Source organism: Acipenser ruthenus, chromosome 12, assembly GCF_902713425.1.
Source record: "Acipenser ruthenus chromosome 12, fAciRut3.2 maternal haplotype, whole genome shotgun sequence".
In the NCBI taxonomy this organism is placed as follows: domain Eukaryota; kingdom Metazoa; phylum Chordata; class Actinopteri; order Acipenseriformes; family Acipenseridae; genus Acipenser; species Acipenser ruthenus.
The window spans coordinates 29887544-29906323 of record NC_081200.1 but is presented as its reverse complement, the minus strand read 5'-3'; the positions used below and the strand labels follow the sequence as shown (position 1 = coordinate 29906323).

The 18780-nt window shown below is 38.0% G+C and overlaps 1 protein-coding gene across 3 annotated transcripts; it reads right to left on the bottom strand.

Annotated features, from left to right (window-relative positions):
• Positions 1 to 72: 72 nt before the first annotated feature.
• dhx9 (DEAH (Asp-Glu-Ala-His) box helicase 9) lies at positions 73 to 14923 on the bottom strand. Of its 3 annotated transcripts, none has more exons than XM_034029371.3 (28): positions 14794 to 14923; positions 14182 to 14329; positions 13817 to 13957; positions 13467 to 13578; positions 12588 to 12727; positions 12299 to 12447; positions 10640 to 10686; positions 10192 to 10328; positions 10002 to 10091; positions 9546 to 9707; positions 9257 to 9334; positions 8938 to 9129; positions 8615 to 8756; positions 8398 to 8480; positions 8108 to 8264; positions 7832 to 7929; positions 7323 to 7536; positions 7135 to 7229; positions 6809 to 6882; positions 5980 to 6132; positions 4763 to 4923; positions 4249 to 4360; positions 2648 to 2809; positions 2407 to 2534; positions 1901 to 2130; positions 1582 to 1697; positions 1286 to 1486; positions 73 to 1119 (listed from the first exon to the last, which is right to left on the bottom strand). In XM_034029371.3, exons 2-28 carry the CDS (start codon positions 14290 to 14292, stop codon positions 831 to 833), a joined length of 3774 nt encoding a protein of 1257 aa, XP_033885262.3. In that variant the 5' UTR covers positions 14293 to 14329; positions 14794 to 14923; the 3' UTR covers positions 73 to 830. The 3 variants fall into 3 exon arrangements, with proteins under 3 accessions (XP_033885262.3, XP_033885263.3, XP_034780782.2); XM_034029372.3 differs by having other exon boundaries at positions 14753 to 14821; XM_034924891.2 differs by lacking the exons at positions 12299 to 12447; positions 12588 to 12727; positions 13467 to 13578; ... (1 more) ...; positions 14182 to 14329; positions 14794 to 14923 and adding an exon at positions 11128 to 11505.
• Between the last annotated feature and the right edge of the window lie 3857 nt (positions 14924 to 18780).

Genomic DNA, 18780 nt, shown 5'->3' with positions numbered 1-18780 from the left:
AATACTACTGTTTTTATGATGTTTGTTATCATACCAGAGAGACCTTGTACTTGAAAATAAATGCTGGGTGGGTTAAGTTTAAATTTCTTTATTAGTTTTTTTTTTTTTTTAAAGCCTTTTACAAACATAAGCAGTGTTTGGTCTGGCTCAGTTAAAGCAGAAAATCACTAGTTTTAGTAAAGGGGCCTTCCAAAAGGATTAATGTTTTGAAAGAGTAAGTGTGGGTTTTGAGGAGGGGATTTGAGAGGCAGTGTACACACACTGATAAAAAAAAAAAAATTATTTTAAATGATGACATTTTATATAGCTTGAAATATTCACATGCCTTCCTGCAAAAAAAAACAAAAAACTGTAGTCACCTGAGATGTAATTTTTGACACATTTCATGTTATTTTACTTTTGGTTGATAAAAAGGATCCTCTAAGGCAGGGGTGTCCTATCATGGTCGTAGAGGGCCATTCCATTCCAGGTTTAAAACGAGCATACTATGTACACTTCCTATACATTTGATAAATTTTAGACGAGCCCAAACACAAAACTTGATAAAGCAAAGCAGTTTTACAGGAAAGATGCACTTGAACATACTTTGAGCAGGTATTAGAAAACTAAACGATAACGTTTACCTTAAAAGCACTCAACAAAATGTGTTCAAAGACAATAAAAAATTAAACAAAAAAACCCACCACATACTGCATTACAAATGCAGATTTCCAACTAACACCTGCAAGTAAATATCCTATTACAGTTACTGTGCCAAGTGCAAATTTACATTTTTATGGACTACGTTCTCAGGGTGGGTTTGAATACATACACTCAACATGGCCACTGGGCTAAAAACCACCTCCATACCCACCCCTATATCCTCCTCCTCCTCCTCCTCCTCCTCCTCCCCCTCCACCTCCCCTGTAGCCACCATAGCCCGATCCCCTGTAGCCACCACCTCCATATCCTCCACCGCCTCCATATCCTCCACCCCCTCCATAGCCCCCGCCTCCTCTTCCTCCTCCATATCCCCCTCTGTATCCATAGCCTCCCCCGCCTTGGTAACCACCCCGTCCTCTGTATCCACCGCCGCCATCAAACCTTGGCATCTTAGGGGGCCGTGGACCATCGCCAAATCTATGACGGGGAAAGAAATAATTACTTCCATGTGGTAAATAGAAGCGCAGATGGTCTTTACAAAAAACTCAAACAAAATCACCCCGATTTCCAATTATACTTTGTTTAGACGTGTAAAACAAACGTTTAATTAATTAATTAAATGTGAGGGGGGGCACACACTTACCGTGAGTTGTTAACCATTAGGTTAAGTCCTGTTGCGGAAGGCTTTGAAATCTGACGGATAACGTTCAGCATGCGCTGATTTATAGGGTCCATTTGCCGAATATATTCAGGGTCTTTGCTGACTTCAACAACAACAGCCTCCATTCCTGCTCTTAATGCAGTTGTACAAGCTGCTACATTGTGAGACATCTTTAATTTTATCCTGAAACAAGACATTTTTAAACTTAGGCGTCTGCTTTATACAAGGTGACAACAACTAGTCCCTGCAGAGCAAAATCAACATCTGGTTACTCTTACCAGTCATCAAGTAGAACAATTTCACCATCTGATGTAACTTTCTTTGAAGCAAACAGGAGGAGCTGAAGAGCACTAACCAAGGTCATTCCTTTTGCAGAGATGGCCCGAGTTCTGATCTGTATATGAAAACATACAAATATTAAAAGCTCACTATTGGTGGGGAGCACACCATAAAATACAGTGCCATTGTTTTGTAGTTTTTGGCTGAATAAACATTCTATTAAAATGTCAGATTAAACTATATCTAAATATTAAGTTGCATTTATATATAGTTACAATATAATATTGTGCCTCAAATAGATTACTGAATCCCACTCACCTTTTCACCAAACACAAAGAAAGGTGACGGGTACTTCAGGTCCTGACTACTGAATGGACAGTTGACAGAGGACTTGTGGATTAAAGCATTGCGACCCTCTGTGGTGAGGATTTTCCTTTTTTCTTTGTGGTAACAAACATTGGGATAAGCTCCAAATGCTAGCAGGGAGATCACCACATCCAGATTGTTATCTGGTCCTACGTTGTTGAACATCTGTGTCATTAAGCACTCTGTTGAATTCACCAAAAACAACATTACATATACCATCACTGCCATTTTTAAATAGTACTTTAAATGCACAATTTTATTATTACTATTTGGCTTTGTTGAACGTATTTTACATGGGTACATTCAACTAATGTACTTGCTCTGATGAGCAATAGCAAATTAACAAGGTTTCGTGGCATTCCTAAAAATGGTTGTAAGATGCACTTAAAATGTATGCTGCTTTTCTTTAAGGAGATCGGTCTTACATTTTCCCCTGCATTGTTTAAAAGGAAATTTACCTTCAGGAAATCCAGAATTAATTAGGATATCTTTCAGCTGTACTTTTGCCTCCCACGTCATTCTCAAGGTTGACATATTTAGCCTCTTGTGTTCACAGAAACGAACTTCTGCATCTTCACCTCCCATCCTGAAAATAGACTCTGCTTTATTGTGTTTACATTACCTGAACATGGCAACCGTGTTTTACAAGTGTGACTAACTTTTTTTTTTTTTTTTTTTTTTTTTAAATAGTGGACATACCTGGCATCATCCCATGCTTGGAATACAGAAAGGAGAGCCACATGGTCAGAGAATCTTGTTCCTGCAAAGTTTCTATGGACAAAGCCCAGTCGTTTACCTTCATTGATGAAGGGTTCAGGAAAACAGGTGGCAGCTGCAATAGTGCACACCGCATCACCAACACTGGAACAGAAAGGGGGAGGGGATTAACAGTTTGAAGATGTCCTATTAAAGTTCAATCCGAGATGGAAACTTTGAATAGTTATGATCACACACACTCCCCTCCCCTGACAATCACATTACAGACATCAATGTAAACTTTATGAAAATGTGCTTTACAGACTACCAGGTACTATAATTTGGGGTCTACCTAAATCGCGATTTCGCGGAAATCATGAAATTAAGGGGTCACCGCGAAATTCACCTCTTAGGGGTCAATGCATACAAATAATTACGGAGAGGGGAAAAAAAACAACTTGTTTACATGAACTACTGCACAACGCAAGCAACGCAAACTACGTGTCTTCCTTCTGTAGATGGCCTTTTTTGATTCCTTCGTCGTCCAGTGCGCATTGCACTTAAGCAAAAAACAAACAAACAAAAAATGTCCACAAATAACATTTACAAAAGAAATTCCCCAAAGCGGTTAACGTTCTTGTTTACTATTCAAATGACAAATGTTTTAAATCAGCCTATCAGTGAGTAATTACTGCTTTTATGTGGTCTGTACTGTGCAGTAGTGGGTGGGACAATGTTGGTGCTGCATTGTTTTGATTTAGGTTGCTAAAATCTAGGTTTTCAGCATTGGAGGTAAAATAGTAGAAATGGACGACAAAAAAAGCAAAGTATATTTCGGCTGATGATCGTTTCAAGATATTTCCCAAAGAAACTACATGAAGACTGAGGTAATTGTTTTGCATATCTCTAATGTGTCTTTGGAGAAAATACGATCGCTATTTAGCTTCAGAATCACACATTAAACAAAAGGCTACTACAGAGGCTGCTGAACAGAACGTAAAATAAACAGCTTTCAGAAACCAAACTGGAAAGTCAGCCCAGACAAAAAGTACTAAAACGATCCAGCATAGCCACCTCGGTTCAACCTGCTGCTTACTTTTTTCGCAGTTGGAATTTTAGACCCTAATAGCAGCGTTCTCGGTTTTGACTCAGTACTAAAAAAAAATTATTGGATGGGACAAATATGACAACGAACGTGCTGCATATATTGCCTTTATTAAAAGTATGCCAGATGCCCTTGGGTAAACGAGTTTTGGGGCTGTTTCTAATCGATTCATCTGTTTAACTTGGCAAAGCTTTGCCTTAACTTCCAACCAATTCAGTGGATGCAGAACGTGCATTTCCAATGTATGGGTAAGTCAACTGCAGGAGAATGCTGCATGCTTGCCTTTAAGAAATGACAGCACTGTGTTTTAGTAAGGAAGTACCACTATTTTTAGGCTTTATAGTGTTCTGAAATACTGTCTACTTAGGTTTATTTAATGTTTAAACAGGTCTGCGAAATCCTTATTTTATTCTGCAACATACCCGTGAAAAATACGTAAATTTACCGCGATTTAAGTAGACCCCTAACTAATGTTACACCACATAAATGCCAAACACACTTGAAAACGCAGCCCATGATCATCATCTTTCCTAGGCGAGGTTCAATAGGTAGCTTTGCTAGAATTCTACCCAGAGGAGTCAACTCATCATTGGAATCCAAGGCATCAAGTTCTTAGAGAGAAGAAAAAAAAAAAAAGGTTTGGGTATATTGTAAGGGCACTGGAATATCTGAACAGTTTGCAAATGGATGTGTGAAATCTCATCTGTTATCATTGGTTTAGACAATAGAGCAATGATGATTAGTTTTTACTTGACAGACATGGTCCAGAAACACATATTATATATCTTATATAAATCGGTCTATTATCCAGAAACCAAAAAGTCACAACGATCCCAATACGGTAACAAGGTCAAAGTAAAAGGTGGTATTAGATTTTCTATAGAACTAAAAATAGGAAGTTGACAAAGGTTTTTTCATTAGTAGTTTAATAAAACATTGAAAGTCTGCTTCCATATTGAAAGACACTATGCCGAGATGCTTGTTTACCTTACCTTGAAACAGCTAGTGCTCACCTCTTAAAGTATGCTCTGCCTCAATAACTGCATCCAAAGGAGGAGGCTCAATGGCTTTTGACAAAAAATGGCCAATGCCTCCAAGTCTCAGAAGCTTGATGCTCAAAGCCACCTCGTGCAGGGGTGTACGGAAAATCTCAGGTGTCATGTGAGTTTCAAGCCTGAAAAACAAAAAGGACTGCAAGTAATGCATATACCCAAACAATGAATACAACCACAACATTATAGATGAAGTTACCACAATTTACATAAACAGCCCTTTGTAAGAAAGGCATAGTTTAATCAATCTAACCAAAAGGTTCCCAAGATAAAGCCTACTAAAGCTCAGACATCAGTACTGTGAAATGTGCAACCACAGCTTGCCCTTTACTAGTTTAACCCTTTGCAGTCCTACGTTGGACCTGGTCCGACATCGCAATTTTCCCTTTCCGGTCCAATGTCGGACCCTGTCCGACATCATCAAAAAGACGCAAAAAACAGGTATCTAGTTGTTTTTTCTCCGGAAAAAGCTGATAAAACCATTCAATGGCCGAGTGAGACCGATAGGAGTCGAGAGAAGCCGGAAAAAAGGGGCGTCTCATGAATACTGGTAGACCCGGCACCACAGATAACACGGACATAAACAAACAAGATAGCTGCTTGCGCATCCAGCGCTCAAAGAATATCACAGACATTTGCAGAGCTTTTTTTAGATGTTACAGTAATAAAATAATGACTTGGTTCGCATTATTGAGGAGTTTGGTGATAAAACAAGTGATCAAGAGATGATTTATCAGTATGTACTATTATTAAGAGATATTTGAAAAATATAGCGAACAAGGGGTGGGGCGGTGTTGGAGATGCAGTACTGAGTGTCCTGTTGATATGCAGTGCCTTTTAAACCTGTTTTACTGTGAAAAAAAACACTTTTAAACAGCGCGTCTAAAATAAACTGCGCATGTGAAAATAAATTGGACCCGACGCACCTAAGACGCACTGAATAAATGGACCGCTAAGGGTTAAACACAATATCCTACATAGTGAACTTAAATGGCTTAGTAAAGAGAAACACTACCGGTTGATTTTAATAATAATAATGCAATGACAATAAATCTGTTTATTGACACTGTGGTCTTTTTTTGGTCACATCTTACATTAGAACTACAATTCCCTCACTGTTACGTTACTGCTCTATTACTCGTGTCATGTCTGATTTCTCCTGCCTGCATTTCCTTTACCTCTCAAAGCGAGCTCTGCTACAGAGATGGAAACAGAATCCTGGCCGGACTCGACCAGCTCTGCCTTTGCGCTGTTCAAGGTTAGTTTTGGATGCCCAGACCGTTGCATAGTTTGTCATGTTGTTATGGGATGTAAACAATTTCACTTTTTGCCTGGAAAAAAATAAATAAATAAAAAAAAATAATAAATAAAAACCATGAGAGTTAAACACATCAGTAAATACAAAATTGGACCCATCAAAACGTAGCATCATCATGACCTACATCCACATGTAAAAATGTTTGACATACTGGGAGATGCCTCCAAGTATTGTCAATTATTACACTCTCAATAACTTGTATTTGTTTATTTAGCAGACGCCTTTATCCAAGGCGACTTACAGAGACTAGGGTGTGTGAGCTATGCATAAGCTGCAGAGTCACTTACAATTACGTCTCACCCAAAAGACGGAGCACAAGGAGGTTAAGTGACTCGCTCAGGGTCACATAATGAGTCAGTGGCTGAGGTGGGATTTGAACCGGGGACCTCCTGGTTACAAGCCCTTTTCTTTAACCACTGGACCACACAGCCTCCTATTGTACTAATGAAGGGCTCTGCTTATCCAATTGTATTATCACTATCAAACAAGCAGATGTGAATAAAATGCAAGTATGATATTTAGTTTCATAAATTATCCCTCGATTTGGGTAAACCACAGAAATGGCCCATGCAGATTGAACTGACCCATTTATGATTCGATTAGTGCTTTGTCTGATGCAAGATGCATTTATTTTTTTTATAAAACATGTAATAGTGGCGCGATGATTAGGAAACAAAAGTTTCACTTACTTGCAAGAGTCAATGACATAGACAACATCATTGATGGTAATACTAGTTTCTGCAATATTTGTAGACAAAATGACCTGCAAGAAATTAACACAAATATTAAATCCGGCACAGATAGGAACAAATGGGCATATATATTGCTTTACAATTTACACTATATACAACACATTAAAACATGGCTATGTAGCTTTTGACAATTTGAAAAATTACAATTAACTACCAAATGTCTGTATGAGACAGACTCTGTAAAACATTGGTTTCTTCTACACTCTAAATTGTATGTTTAAAATTGTAATTGATTATATTACAACATAAAACCCCTAACTTGCCTTCATAACTCCATCAGGCACAGGATCAAACACCCTACGCTGCTCCTCTCTTGGAATCTGGGAGTGTAGTGGCAAAATAATATAGCGCTGATTCCCTGAAAACAGACAGAACTCATTTTATACATCTAACTTTTCTCCCACCACACATTAGATTATGAATCTAGTCAAGTGTACATGAAGCAGCTTACCAAAGTGTGGACTCATCTCAAGATGCCTCTGCATGGAATATATGAGATTCCAGCCTGGCAAGAACACCAGCACTGCTCCAGGAACTTTCAGTGTTTCTATGTACTTTAGCAGGGCCTCAATTAGTTCAAAGGGTGTTTCCTTTTCATTTATCTGAGCCATAGAACGTTTGGTCTCGGGTCCATATTCAGGACCACATATGATATTACAGTTTGTCTAAAACAAAATAGGAGAAAGCACAGTTTAAAATGTTTCCTTGCATTAACCCTCACATCTTCACTGAAGTACTGGTGTAATCACGACACACTGGCCAGATCTTAAATGATTCCCATTATGGGCTGCATTATCTACTAAAACAGCTTTTCTTTTATTTCTCTTTTAAATTAACATGGTTTAAGAAGACTGGTGACATTTTAAATTTTGGCTATGCTAACTATTTCATTACCAAAGACATTTGGTAATTTCTGTCACATGAACTGAAGTTTTAAATGAAGATATTGGCATAAACTACCTCCTCCTCTCCACCTTCTTCATCCTTGTCCTTTTTCTTTCTGTCTGACGGCGGGGGAACAAATTGGGTCATCTGAATAGAGTCCTCAAGGAAGTATTCTGTGGGGGAAAATATATATATATATATATATTATATATAATTTGTTAACAGTATACTAGCAATGCAGTATCAGATCAGTATCAATAAGTATTTAATTTAAATTCTTAATTCCTTTAAATGCAAGGAAGCCAAACATATACCATCATGAATTAAAGTAAAACAATTGTATAGAAATACCCTGAACTGGGAATGTGCGTCCAAAAACCTCTATTACAGGGCAGTTGAAGTAGTACTCCCTGAACATGGTGGTGTCAATGGTGGCAGACATGAGAATGATTCTGATTTCTGGGAAAGCTTGTACAACATCCCTCAGCACAACCATGAGGAAATCAGTCTGCAAAAAAATATAAACCATGTTAATTTTCACCATAACCTGCATCCAAATTTATCCTGATCACAATGATCATGTTTAAACCAAATCAAAAGCCTGTAAATGCAATAAAACTGAATAAAATTCAAATACTCACATTAATATCTCTCTCGTGGATTTCATCTACAATCACATGACTAATTCCACGAATACCAGATTCCAATTTCCTGAGAAGGACACCTGTGGGTTTAGATCGATAGGCATTTCTTCTCTTCTGCTTACAAACAAGAATTAAACTTCAAAACATCAACCAGTTTAAAAGCACTTGTGGGGATACCAAGTTAAGACTAATTACAGTTACATGTAGTACCTACCAACTGTACAGAAGAGCATACTGGCATGTGGTCTGGGGAGTACAGACTCAAAGCGCACACTATAACCACAGCTCTTTCCAACCTCTTCACAGCGCTCGTAGGCAACACGTTCAGCAACAGATACAGCACTTATTCGTCGAGGCTGCCAGAGATGATTTAAAAAAAAAAGGTAAATAAACCTCTTATTTTCAAATAAAAATAACTAATTACTATTCAAATCATCTGGGAGGATACTTTCAGATTGTGCAAAGGCAGAATGCATAAATTAACATTCCTTAATTGACAAGCCTTTTTTTTTTTTTTTTTTTTTTAACTGTACTTACCTGGGTTACAACAATGTTACAATCAGAAGCTTTTCCGTTTTTGATAAACTCGTCCAAGATATACTGGGGAACCTGGGTGGTTTTACCACAGCCTGTTGCACCTCTGATGATGACAACTTGGTTGTTGTGGATCGTTTGCATAATCTCCTGTTCAAACTTTTTTACAGGTAACTGTTCACGTTCTGATATAATCTGAAAAAAAATAAAAATAAATAATAATAATAATAATAATAATAATAATAATAGAAAATACAATGCAAATGGGAATAGTGTCAATGTCAAAGTTACATGAGGGGCAACTTAAGGAAATTGTATATACCTGTTGCAGATTTTTATCCTGCTCCATTTGATACATCAGTTCATTTTGGAGATCTGTGTTGATTTGTTCTGGGGTACACTGGAAAACACAGACGATTCATAAATAAAACGTTACACACTAAAAAAAAGTCCACCTCAGATATTCTATATCGGCACCCAACATTTGCTTCAGTAATCATCCCTCTTTGTTAGACTCAAATTACTAAATACAACGGGTTGGGTGGAAAAGAAACCAATGGTGATGGAGGACATGAAAGAAACAGCATCACTTGCTAACCCTATGTACTTACAAATGCAAGCGGTCCATCGTCGATGTTGCTGCTTGTCCAGGGGTGCCAGTTCACCTGTGGAGGGGACCATGGCACAACACCGGCCATGCTCTGCCGCTGGGAGGGCTCAAAATGGGCAATTTTCCCCTGGGTAAGAGAAACTGGACAGCTTGGATCCTGAGGCTTGAGAGAAGGAAAAAAAAAAAAAAAATGCACTTTAAAAATAGAACTAAGTGGTTAAACCCAGAACTTAACTGCATCCAAAAGGGATCAAATGGTTCAAACATGTATAATTCAAATAAAAGCAATTAGATAAGTGAAGATAAATGGAGATAATAAAATGTTGCTCTAGACAAGTATGATTTATCCTTAATGAACAGGGTCTGAATGTACTGAATATCACCGTGTTGCTCATAAAAGCTGTGGTGGTTCCAATCAAAGATTTTTTTTAATTTTTTTTTAAAAAAAAGGGATTACCGGTGGTGGAATCTGAAGTCCCAGCTCCTGCACGACTGTTTCCAGCTGCCGTTCCAAATCATTAGCAATGTTTACTTCATAGACTTCCATCTATGTAAAAAAGGAAAGATACCTCATTCAAGTTAATTTAATCTGTTTACTGCCCCTTTATGGGTTAATTTAAGTTCATCCTTTCTTGGAGTTCACTTACTGTCTCTCCTTCCTTTTTCTTCGTTAGCCCAGAATAGGCTTCAATTACTCCCAAGTGGTAAAACTGTCTAACAAGAGATAGTGCACAGGACTGGGCAGCTAGCTTCTTGTTAGAGCCATGCTCACGAGCAACGATTTCTAGAAAAAAAAATTATATATGTGTATGTGTTAGATATATAGATATAGATAGATTATATATATATATATATATATATATTATATATATATATATATATATATATATATATATATATATAAATAAAAGACATACATACACACACACAATAATTTATGTAACGATAAAACAAAACTCTTAACTGGAGCCATCAGGTTACATAACCATTTAGTTACCTTTTAAAGGTTTCCAAACACAGGTAATTTAAAACTAACAGCCTAATAAAGCTATTAAAAAATAATTTATTGTGACAATGAAACAAAGTAGTACTCACTTCGACCCAGTTGCCTTACAAAAACACTCATTTCTGCAATAAAACTCCTGCAACAACACAATTTGTATTATCAGTAACAGTCATGTTTAGCCATGCTATTAGTTCACATTCAATGTCAAGATCCCTCATTATACCACAGATGGACAAAAATGAAATCTGAAAAGTATTCTAATCTTAACCTAACAGAGTTTACACCAAAAAACAAACATGCTAGTGTCTTATGTCCTGCGTATTCTCTTTTCACAGTTTGCAAACAGAACCCTTAAAATAAGAGACCTTAGTTGAAATATCTATGCACAGAATGAAAACCAATAATACACCTCACTGATACTTTAAAAAAAAGCACTGCTGTCGCCTTAAGATACATAAGATATATTCCCTGGATTCAATAGTACTTATCTATCCAGTTCCTGACTATGCACATGCTACTACACTGCATTTATTTTGGTAAAAGAGAAGTATTAAATTACTATAGAGTGCAGACTTACTGGCACTTAGAGGCCCGTTATCCACCATTACGATAAATATTGGATGTCAGAATGTTTCTCTGCCAGGCTTAGTTATGTCCCATCAGCCTTGTGTGCTCCTTGAAAACCTATTTGAACAGTGACACCAGAAATCAAAACGCTGTTCAACACATTGGGTTCCTCGTCCAGATGAGACCATGTGGCAGCTTAGTGCAACCTAAGTGATGTCACATGTTTTGTGAGGTTAAAGCAACGATTTCTGGTGTCACTGCATTCTGTGGTTCCCATCAGTTTGAGAAAAGACAAGCACACTAGTGCCTCAATATAAAAAACATGTCCACATGCTTTTCAGAAATAATAACTTGGCAAAAAATGAGAAGTTAGTAGTAGTAGCCACAAATTACATGCCCCTCCCTCCCCCCCCCCCCCGCCCCAATACTACTGGTGTTTATTTGAAATTAGTGAGAAAGAAAACAGAGGATTTCTGTTCAATGCTTCATTGAAATATAAGATTTTAAAATGGATTGAATGGATGGGTTCACAGACGACTGAACTGTTTTGAGCGCTCCTGGGGGTACGTGATACACCCAAGAAAGCTCCATGACTTGATAGCAAGCCAGCTGAGAAACATTCTGTCACCACACAGGTGGTAAAGGAGAGCATTCAAAATCCTGCAGCTGCAACCTCACTTTTCAAATCAAAACAGTAATCCGGTTTTTGTAATCCAAAACTAGCTAATCAGCCACCCAGATTATTTTTCACATGCACAAGAGTGATAATTGGACAGTTCTGAATCACACACATTGGTCTTCATTTTACATTAAAAAGGGAGGCTGCAGCTTTAGAGACTTATTCTTGTATCTTCCTTAAATATAATATATAAATGTACATATTTTGTAACTTCAGTAATTAAATAAAACTTACTTATAATAGTTGTGCAAGTGAACACGTGTACGTTGAGTGAACACTAGTACATATTTAACTCAATTTACAGTCGGTAAATATATCTGCTTCATTTTTCCAAAAAAGAGGTCCAATGTCATTCAACACAAGCCAGCGCAGTATAAATATATAAAAGCCAAGATGTCATTTAAAGCAGATATGACTACAATTCAAGTAAAACCTCCACAGGAGGTCACTGACTGTACAAGAATATCCCAACAAAAGACAACCACTAGATAAACCCCCAAACCTGTTGTGGTCTGGTCCAACTTGGCTGTATTTGTAATCTGCTTGATTCTTCTCCTTTTGAAAAAACTGGTTCAGACGGGCTTTGGCATTCTCTAGGGTCCAGTTACCATGGAGACCAGCATTCAAATCTACTTCTTCAGATTCAAGAGTCTGAGACATGCAAGTGTAAGTAAACAACTCAGTTAGTAATAATTCATAATTGTGTATTTTAAAAACAGTACCATCAGATTCAATTAAGAATAAATATCAAGCTAGTACATTTTATAAGAAATAAAAAAAGTGTCACTGACAGCTTGTGCTTCCTGTTCCTCTCTTTTTGAATAATAGTCGTTCAAATTGGCTCCACGTTCCCACTGTGCCCCACTGAAGTTTGAATAACCCAAACCAGTCACTCCAGGGACTGGCCCAGAACTAGGTCCAGGTTCAACATCTGAATAGATGAAAATGATGTTAGCCATGTAAAATCATTTACTGTAAATAAGTTCATGCAATATGTATAACTACAACCTACCATGAATAATATGCACTAAATGAAACCAATAGACTTCCTGCATATGAAAACCCATCCCCTGGGCATTTTCCACTGCAGATTTTATTATGACAATTGTTGGACCAGATGTTGTGTTGATCATAACTGCAATAGGTTGTACATTTTAAAATGTGGCATTCATGAGACCTTGGCGGTTTCATTTTTTTTATTTTTTTATTTAGAGTGCCCAATTATTTTACCAACAAATTTCTCCCCAATTTAGCAGTAATCCCCACCCACCCCCACCCCGTTCAGGAGAACTGAAGGTTCAGTGGGAATCCTCCGATCCCACGACCAAGCCAGTTTTCCTGTTTTACACCCAGGGACTCGAAAGCGGATGTCAGTGAGTTGCAGGCCTCTATAACAGTGGTCTTCAACCCAGGTCCTGGGGACCCATTGTGTCTGCTGGTTTTCATTCCAACTGAGCTTTCAATTACTTAACTAGATTGCTTAATTAGACCTTTTTTAATTGTTTTCAGCTCTTAAACAGTTGCAGATTTCAAGTTAGCTATAACATTTTATAAGTAGCTTAAGCGGACGGTTTGCCTCCCTAACCCGTGGGAGTGCCAGAGCCACCACGACACTCCCTCTGGAATCCCAGCAATGACTGGCGACTTCACACAGCCAGGACGCGAATTACCTGGTTCATTCTTGACTGCCAAGTGAGGTGGAAGTGGTGCGTTTGAAGGAAGGGTGCCAAAGCCACCTCCTCCACCAGCATCAATGGAGACAACCGCACCAGGCATACTTGCCTGCAAAACAAAAGGTCCCAAATAAGACTTATTACCATGGTTATATGAAAGTTCCTTACAGACTGAACTTTGCAATTTTTCCTGTTAAAGGAGTCATCTATAGCACTGTTTTCCCTTACACTCTGGTTTGGTAACTAACTTTATTAATGTTTCAATCCTAAAAAATGTGCTCTCAAAGTACAGTGACCTATTCAAAATAAATAGTAAGTATATAGCAAGACAGAGAAGCCATACTAACCCCCAAGGCAGGAACTTCACTTGCTTTTACCTCCCCAATACGGACAAGGTAATTGAGATAATCTCTAGCAGCATTGGCTTGAGCATCCTTCTTGTTCGTTGAGTTTCCCATAGCTGTGTAGTTAAACCCTTCTACCCGAACCTGGAAAACAAAAGGAATTGCTAATCTACTTTCATTTTGAATAGAAAATATATTTAAAGCATTTGTCTGTCTATTTTGTACACATTTCTAAAAAATATCTTGGGTGTTAAATAAGATACAGTACACATTTTAAATGTTAGTGGATATATTTCTCTTGATATACTACAGCGCACAATGTGCTACTGTATATGAATGCAAAAGATTTTAGAAACCAGTTTACTTACCTCACACGTGAACTTCTGTCTGTTTTTATTTCCTGTGGCTCTAACATCATAGTTGGGAGTAACTTTGCGCTTCCCACACCAAGCATAAAGGAAGTTTTTAACGTCCGCCATTGTGAGACCCCGGTTCTCAGGGTGAAGAACTTGTGATCTGTGTTTACAAAAAAAATAAATAAAAAGGTTTGTTAGGGATGCAACGCAACTGAATTCATTCATAATTAACTATGCACAAGCATCACATGGTGCGTGCGTGTTCTTTTACTGCCGGGCGCGTAAATAAAACATTAACATCAGTCAGTATACGGTAAAAATTTAACTAAAAATACACTGTATATGAATAACAAATTAGCAAGCGTACAGTGAAAAGCAACATTGGGTATTTGTTGAGCTTAAGTGTAAGTACAGACACATCATTACACAGAACGGAACAGCAGCATACAGGACACCAAATACTTTTAAATTAATCTACACTCGGAAACGGAGGAGACAATTGAGTGTGCACATAGTGGGCCAGAATAAACAACACACCACATATACAATTGATAATATAAAACGGCTTATATAAACTACAGACATTTTTAAATGGATAAAGAAAAAACGGTCCCCTCATCTCACCACAATTTTCCCAGACTGCCCGTCACACCACTAGTACCAAAATGGACGACTACTCCGGAAGCACAAACGGATAAGGGGTGCAATGCAGCTGTCTCTTGTGATGTCATAAGACTGGGACAATACCGGAACGTTAGTTATTTCAATGAATTGTTATTCATTACAGTTGCGCTGATGGGGGGGTTGATGCATGTACTATATATTATTGGAGCAAAGTAACTTCGAACCAACCCTAAAAAGCAGTCAATAGGCTTTATTAACGGCAGACTCAAAACGAGGCTTGCTGTGCAGCTGTCAGCTTCCGGCAGCAACTCAAACTGCAGTGGGGTTGTTACTAGTCTGAGAGAAATGGCGTTGCATTGTTGTGTGTATGTGTGATGCCCCCAGAAAAATGTTTTCATCGGTTTCCCAAAGAAGCGAAGATGGGAAAAGAGTGTGTTCAGAAAATACGAAGAGATATCGGTCTTAATTTTCAGTTAAATAACAAGAATCATCGAGTTTAACGATGTATCTTCATATTACAGTATGAGAAACATAACCTTGTTCTTGATCGCGCACGGTGTAGTTTAACAAATTGTTTATAAATTGGTAATTTTTATAAATAACTCCAAATACATAATGTATATACAGAAAGTGTACTTAATAAATTATATAGTCTGTAACCATGTAGCGTAATAATCGAACGTCTTTTTCGGAATACTAATATTTGCTATGCTGCTGATCTACAAATGTGCTATACTTATTATTACTTATTTGGAATACTGAGTATTCTGAATAATAAAATATTAGCCTGTACGTTAACGTATTGTTTGAGGTATATGGTGGTTATATACGGTGTCCCATGAATTATGAACACATTTAATATGAATTCTGCACAAGATTCAAAACACAGAGGTAACTTTATACATAATAGTCAAATATTACATTCAACAACTTGTAAAACGCTGATTAACATATTACATGAATAACACTTAAAACTTTTTTTTTGTTGTTGGAAAATTAAATGTGAACAACATTCGTGGGACACCCTGTATGTGGTGTGTCTACTGACGTAACAATAAAGGGCTTAACAATTAAAAATGTATACTTTAACTTTATTTAACATCTGTCATATTACATAATCTGTACAGCACATATTTTTACATTTAAGAAATTATTAAACAGGTTACACAGCAAAGTGAACTAAAACTGACAGATAAACACCTTTTTGAGGATATATATTAGCACAGCACAGCACAGTATTCACTTTCCGATCGCCAGATAAGAGGCTTGCTAAATGCTTATTCACCTTCAATTTCATGAATGCAACCCTGTGCTTACTCAGTTTAAACAACGGCACGGTATTTGAGGGATCAGCATTCGAGGAGAAAAGTTAAGCGGGACCAGTCAGCTGATGATAACTTTTGTGAGGATTTCAGAAAATTATTTGAAAAAGAAGAGTTCCAACCACAAAAAATTTACAATGCAGAGGAAACTGGACTATATTGGAAATGTTTACCGACAAAGACCTTAGCATTTGAAACGGAACGCCATGTGCTCCTGGCCGCAAATCTAAAGAGAGGCTAACACTTACGTGTTGTGCAAATGCAACTGGCTCACATAAACTCAAACTTTGTGTAATTCAAAAAGTGACAAAAAACACACTCTTTTAAAAGAACCAAAAGCCTCTAATATGCCTTGTAACGGGGAGAGAGGTCTGTGCTGACTGTCTGGCGCATGCGTGGTTCTGCAGGAAGAGGGCGGCAGCCTCGTAAGATCTGGACACGGAGAGGTGGGTGTGTTGGCTTTATCTCTCTCCGAGTGGCTGAGAGGCGGGCCTTGGGGGATTGCTCGGTCCATAAGTACTGCGCTTGGTTATGCATTCGGGTGGCCGGAGAGAGAATACCCAGTGACACTGGCGGAAGACGCCAGTGTAAACAAAGAACAGGCAAGCACGGCTGAGGGAGACAGCCTGTCTTAAAATAAACCAAGAAGTAAAATAATTACGTACCTGAGGGGACGTGTGTAGTTATACGAGGAACTTTGGCCACCCCAGAAAATAGCTGAGCGTAGGTCGGAGACCCGTACTGACCGGCTTAGCAGCAGTGGGGGCACTGCGTAAGCATCACTTTTGTAGTTTTATTTTCCCTTTTTTGTTTCGCCTTTGGTTTTCATTATTATTTTTGAGCACCTGTGAGTGTGCCTGCCAGTACCTGTATTGGTACTACTGTGGACCTGACTACCATTGCCGGTATTCAGGCCACAGACAACAGCGCCCTCTGCGGGCTAAAATAAAATAATAAACTGGGCACCAGTGTGGTGTTGCAAATAAAACGTCTGTCTCCCGTGTGTCAGTAAATTGCCCACCACCCTTCCACATGCCGGTAGATTATTTTAATCAAAAAGTGGTGGGATGCACCCCACCACTTTTAAAGAATAGTTTGACAAGAAGTTTGTTCCGAGTCTGAGAGCACCTGCGATCTAAAGCCTTGCCAGAAAAGGATATTTTAAATCTTTTTGGAAGAAACTGACCGTTCTGGATGCGATTTGTGAAGTGGCTAGAGTGAGTACAATTATTCCAGAAGAAAATGTTAAGAGTTAGAGGAGGAAGAAATCTTATCAGCGAGCCACGTAGCAATCAGAAGGATTTGAAAATGTTGATGCTCATACCATTGAGGAGTGGCTAGATAGTGATCACTGTGAATCCAGCTACGAGTTGCTTATTGACAATGACATTAATAGGAAGCGTGTCCAAGTACAGACAACCAAGTCAAGTGAAAGTGAAGGGGAGGGGGAGGGGGAGAGCTCATTCCAGAGGATCGCATCTATCAAGTATAGCTCACCTGCCTTGAAAAGTTGCTCGATTACTTAGAGCAAACTATTTCTACGTAGGCTACAGACAAATATTCGAAAAAAGGAAAGCCAATCGATAAAATAATCAAGGATGACCGACTACTTTAAGAAACTAGTAAAAAAGTACATTATACTACTGTATGTTTTTTATACATCTTTATAGGTTTTGTATTGTCTGTGTTTTTTATTCCGATATTTTTTCAGTCTGGTATTTATTTAGTCCTGTATTCCTTTGTGAACAAGAACATGCAGAAATATGTAAATTACATTTTCTGTCAATCAGGCAGACACAACTGTATGAAATCATATCATCATGTGTCACAGAGCAATTGCCTAGATGTGAAATGAGCTGGCAGAGCCATGGATATTCTAGGGAATAATGCTGAACGTTTCCTCGTACCAAACCCAAAATTAAAGATCGGATCGATGACTTAGAATGTATATCAAAGTAAAAAAAAAATATCCCTATGCATTTAAAATAAATACCATTGAACTGTTACACAGAGCTGTTTAAATCTCTGTATTATCAAGATACCACCTTATGCTCCAGTGGACTGCTCTTAAGAGTTTGTCTCTCTCACAAAGCGACCTGCTCTAAAATGATTTGCCGGTTTCATCTCCCATTCCTTCCTGGAGTGATCAGAGACTAATCCTTCCCACTCTTATTCCTCCCCCTCAGCTCTGTGATAAACAGGAGGCAGCTTCACTCAGTAAATGTAAGAAAAGGATTTTGACACTATCTTTATGCCCAGCATTGAAATTCTGAGCAGAGTAGTGAAATTCTACAGAGGGTACATTAAACAAGATTAAGCTCACACTCTCTACAGCAAACTCAGAGCCAAGAAGGTTGCAGCTATGGGTAACTGCAAGTGCAACACATTTAACCAAGGCATCAATCTCAAAATCTGATTTCTTTATAGTTGGATTTTATTTGTACAGTATCTGTACAACCTCCAATTCAAATAAAGATACTTTTACTTGCTAAGAGTTTTTGAAATACGGTACTTATATTTATCCTAATTATTGACTCATGACATTACTTGTTAATTAAATATTATTTTCATATGGGTTTTACAGCTAAAATTCTGTAACCTTTTTCATTAATTAATACATTGTAATGGAAGTTGATACCCAGTCAAAGCATCAAACTACACGAGC

What these genes read in the sequence shown, in the direction of transcription:
- dhx9 (XM_034029371.3), bottom strand. Translation starts at nt 14,292, where the DNA reads ATGGCGGACGTTAAAAACTTCCTTTATGCTTGGTGTGGGAAGCGCAAA. An exon ending in GGCAGTCAAGAATGAACCAG is followed by an intron (nt 12,728 to 13,466) that starts GTAATTCGCGTC and finishes TCATCTATTCAG; the next exon opens with ATGTTGAACCTGGACCTAGT. An exon ending in ATTGTTCTACTTGATGACTG is followed by an intron (nt 1,487 to 1,581) that starts GTAAGAGTAACC and finishes GTCTTGTTTCAG; the next exon opens with GATAAAATTAAAGATGTCTC.